The 5,000-nt window shown below is 41.6% G+C and overlaps 1 protein-coding gene across 4 annotated transcripts in view; it reads right to left on the bottom strand.

Annotated features, from left to right (window-relative positions):
* The window catches only part of ephb4b (eph receptor B4b), a 45,426-nt gene that overhangs the window by 18,347 nt on the left and 22,079 nt on the right, over positions 1 to 5,000 (bottom strand). For all 4 annotated transcript variants that reach the window (XM_079589474.1, XM_079589473.1, XM_079589475.1 and 1 more), the window contains 3 exons: positions 4,449 to 4,573; positions 3,155 to 3,314; positions 2,733 to 2,832 (listed from right to left, as the gene is read on the bottom strand). In XM_079589474.1, coding sequence (XP_079445600.1) covers positions 2,733 to 2,832; positions 3,155 to 3,314; positions 4,449 to 4,573 — 385 coding nt within the window. The remainder of the gene's footprint in view (positions 1 to 2,732; positions 2,833 to 3,154; positions 3,315 to 4,448; positions 4,574 to 5,000) is intronic.

The raw sequence follows: 5,000 nt of genomic DNA, 5'->3' as shown, positions 1-5,000 counted from the left end.
CTCTCACTCGCTCTCTCGCTCGCTCACATCGCTCACTCGCTCACTCTCTCACTCTCTCACTCACTCTCTCGCTCACTCTCTCACTCACTCTCACTCACTCTCTCGCTCACTCACTCACTCTCTCACTCACTCTCTCGCTCACTCTCTCACTCACTCTCACTCACTCTCTCGCTCACTCACTCACTCACTCACTCTCTCGCTCACTCTCTCACTCACTCTCTCGCTCACTCACTCTCTCGCTCACTCACTCTCTCGCTCACTCACTCTCTCGCTCACTCACTCTCTCGCTCTCTCGCTCACTCTCTCACTCACTCTCTCGCTCTCTCACTCACTCTCTCACTCACTCTCTCACTCACTCTCTCACTCACTCACTCTCTCACTCTCTCACTCACTCTCTCACTCACTCTCTCGCTCTCTCACTCACTCTCTCACTCACTCTCTCGCTCACTCTCTCACTCACTCTCTCGCTCTCTCACTCACTCACTCACTCTCTCGCTCACTCTCTCACTCACTCTCTCACTCACTCACTCTCTCGCTCACTCTCTCGCTCACTCTCTCGCTCACTCTCTCGCTCACTCTCTCGCTCACTCTCACTCACTCTCTCACTCACTCTCTCACTCACTCTCTCGCTCTCTCACTCACTCTCTCACTCACTCACTCTCTCGCTCACTCTCTCGCTCACTCTCTCACTCACTCTCTCACTCACTCTCTCACTCACTCTCTCACTCACTCTCTCGCTCTCTCACTCACTCTCTCACTCACTCTCTCGCTCACTCTCTCGCTCACTCGCTCGCTCACTCTCTCGCTCACTCTCTCACTCACTCTGAACAGGATGAGTCACACTGAAGTGATTGTGAATGTGTGTGTGTGTGTGTGTGTGTTATGAGAGTATATGTAAGCGGGTAGAGTTGGATATGTGTGTGTATAGCCCCATTCACACAGCACTTTGAACCCGGCAAATTGCCGGCAAATTGCCGGAACGCCTTCTGTGTGAACGCAAACACGACCCGGGTTTAATGCCGGGATCGATGCCGGGTTGGGGACCTAGTAACATTGCCGTGTTCAGACCCGGAACGCGCGCTGTGTGAACAAAAGCCAGGACAAATGCCGTAAGGGGTGTGTCGTAGTGATGATGCACGAGCCTTCGCAGGGCCGGCCCGAGGCATAAGCGAACTAAGCGGCTGCTTGGGGCCCCCTGGCCACCAGGGGGCCCCCGATCGAGTTTTTTTTTTTTTTTTTTACACAAACAATCGAGTTTTTTTTTTTTTTTACACATATTAAATAACTTAAACAAGTGACATAAATGAATGAATGACTCATGACAAGCGAATTCTGATTTTATGATCAATATACCTGCCTACAACTGCTGCTGTGTCTGCCAGCGTTTGAGTCAAGCGCATAATCTAGACACCTCGCGTGCATAGACAATTCGTGGGTGGGGAGACTTCTGTGATGAAAATAGACTTCAACTTTATTAATATGGTTTTAATAATCTTAATAATGTAACCGAGCGTACAGGGTTCACCTAACAATATAACAGAAATAAGAAAATAATAAACGATAGCAGTTTGAACTCTTCTCCACTTTATTATATTCCAAACCCCCGCGACACTCCAGTACCAAGTGTGCATCTACGGCAAGCCCCGAGGGGAAAAATACATTGCCTGCACACATATAACTAGCGCCAGACAGTACACCATTATTATTGTAACAGACTTTGTTGGATTCTGTCATGATGCATGTACAATCCAACAAAGTCTGTTACAACAATAATCTATAAAAAAAAAAGATTTTGAGGACAGTTACACCGTCAATAATTGTCATCGTTGTTGCTGTTATTATGTTTCTGATTTCTCAGTTTTGTCATTATTTTAGCAAATAATTGACAGAATTAGTAAAAGAGTAAAGTAAAAGTTAAAAGTTTTAAAAACAAAAGTGAAAAATGTATGCACTTTCATTATTTAAGTATCTATTTTTTGTAACATTCTATTTTTGATTATATCCATGTTTGCCTATTTTGGTTTAATTTTGTAGTTGAAGATTGCACATTTATTGCACATTTGCAAATAATTTATTTATGTTTTGTGACAGTTTGTTTTCAGAAGTTTCAAAGAGTTAGTAAAAGAGTAAAGTAAAAGTTAAAACTTTTTTATTTAAGTAGCCTATCTATTTTTTATTACGTATTTATTTTGTATTAACACATAACCTCACTGTGTTAATTTATAATGTAGCATTATAGCGTGACATTTGTGTCAATAATCGTCAAGCACAGGTGACTCCGCGTGGTGGGAGGGGCCCCCAAATCAAATTCTGCTTAGGGCCCCCAAAAGGCTCGGGCCGGCACTGAGCCTTCGCAATGTGGTAGTTATCGTGCCACTGAAGAAAGTTTGTGTTCGTCATCGATACAAGAAAGAACGAAAAGATGTCTGCAAACTGGACTGAAGCAGAGACCCGAGAGCTCCTTGCAATCCGCGCCGAAGCTGAGATCGTTCGCCACCTTATACGTCACATCATAACGTCACGCGTCTATCCGGGACATACCCGGGTTGTGTGTGAACGCGCTCTCTGATTCCGGCAAATCACTGGCAGTGTGAATGAACCATTTTCAAACGAACCCGGGTCAAATCCCGGGTCACTTTATCCGTGTATTTTCCGGAATCTCTGTGTGAAAGGGGCTTAAGATAGTTATCCCCCCCCCCCCCCAACACCAATCACATGATCACATATCTCACCTGAAGCAGAACACGGCAACAATCACCACGGCGATGAGAATGAGCAGTCCTATAGCAACCAGCACACCAGTGAGCATCAGCCGCGACGGAGACTCTTCCTCTGAGAGACACACACAGTTAGATGAGGTGTGTGTGTGCGCGCGCGTGTGTGTGTGCGTGTGTGTGTGCATACGTGTGTGTGTGTGCGTGTGTGTGTGCGAGTGTGTGTGTGCATACGTGTGTGTGTGTGCGTGTGTGTGTGCGAGTGTGTGTGTGTGTGTGTGTGTGTGTGTGTGTGTGTGTGTGTGCGTGCGTGTGTGTGTGTGTGTGTGTGTGCACGTGTGTGTGTGTGTGTGTGTGTGTGCGTGCGTGTGCGTGTGTGTGCGTGTGTGTGTGTGTGTGTGTGTGTGCACGTGTGTGTGTGTGTGTGTGTGTGTGTGTACCGTCAGGAAGCGTGCTGATAGTAGCAGTGGTGCTGAAGTGACCGTATCCCGCCACAGTTCTCGCGCGGACCTGCACCTGATACTGAGACCCGCGAGCCAGATCGTTCAGAACCACCGAGCTGCTCTTACTGCTGACGTACTGCCACCCATCATCCTGACCCTACAGGTCACGGGGCAAAGGTCAGAGGTCAGGGGCCGGTGGAACACACACAGCACTGCATATAGAACTATATCTATATCTATAATGATAACTATAAAAACCTATACAGATAACCATAATAAATATAACGATAACTAATGATAACTTTAACAACTACTAACAATATAACTATAACAATATCAATATTACTATAATGTTAACGATAATAACTATAACAGTAACGCTAACGATAATGTTAACGATAATAACTATAACAGTAACTATAACGATAATGTTAACGGTAATAACTATAACAGTAACTATAACGATAATGTTAACGGTAATAACTATAACAGTAACTATAACGATAATGTTAACGGTAATAACTATAACAGTAACTATAACGATAATGTTAACGGTAATAACTATAACAGTAACTATAACGATAATGTTAACGGTAATAACTATAACAGTAACGCTAACGATAATGTTAACGATAATAACTATAACAGTAACGCTAACGATAATGTTAACGATAATAACTGTAACAGTAACTATAACGATAATGTTAACGGTAATAACTGTAACAGTAACTATAACGATAATGTTAACGATAATAACTGTAACAGTAACTATAACGATAATGTTAACGGTAATAACTATAACAGTAACTATAACGATAATGTTAACGGTAATAACTATAACAGTAACTATAACGATAATGTTAACGGTAATAACTATAACAGTAACGCTAACGATAATGTTAACGATAATAACTATAACAGTAACGCTAACGATAATGTTAACGGTAATAACTATAACAGTAACGCTAACGATAATGTTAACGATAATAACTATAACAGTAACGCTAACGATAATGTTAACGATAATAACTATAACAGTAACTATAACGATAATGTTAACGGTAATAACTATAACAGTAACTATAACGATAATGTTAACGGTAATAACTATAACAGTAACTATAACGATAATGTTAACGGTAATAACTATAACAGTAACGCTAACGATAATGTTAACGATAATAACTATAACAGTAACGCTAACGATAATGTTAACGATAATAACTGTAACAGTAACTATAACGATAATGTTAACGATAATAACTGTAACAGTAACGCTAACGCGCGTCACCTTCAGACTGTAGCGCAGCTGATACTCCTGGATGTTGTGCTGGTTCTGCGAAGGAACCGTCCAGCTGAGAGAAACGCTGCTCTCCGACGCTTTAGTCCTCCTGACACCGGACACTGGAACGGCCACTACACACACACACACACACACACACACACACACACACACACACACACACACACACACACACACTGTTAATGAATTATCTTAACGTCTTCTAGTCGCATTGATCAGTTTGGATCTGCCGACATTATAAACCATCAACCAGATGAGATCTGATATTAGTATATATGGTTTTATGTCAGAATATGGAATAACATACCTATGATAACTATAACAATAACTATAAGAATAATGTTAATTATAATAATCACAACAACTGTAACGATAACAATAATGTTAACTACAATAATAACTTTAAACATAACTATAACAATAATTTATGAAAATGAACTAAAACTAATGATAACTAACCCTAACTATAACGATAACTTTAATGATATCTATAAAGTAGTGCTGGGCAATGATTGATCGCCATAAATCACATCCAAATAA

The sequence above is a fragment of the Phoxinus phoxinus genome (assembly GCF_949152265.1).
Source record: "Phoxinus phoxinus genome assembly, chromosome: 18".
NCBI lineage: Eukaryota > Metazoa > Chordata > Actinopteri > Cypriniformes > Leuciscidae > Phoxinus > Phoxinus phoxinus.
Note: the sequence above shows the minus strand (reverse complement) of the source record. Positions and strands in the feature narration are given on the sequence as shown.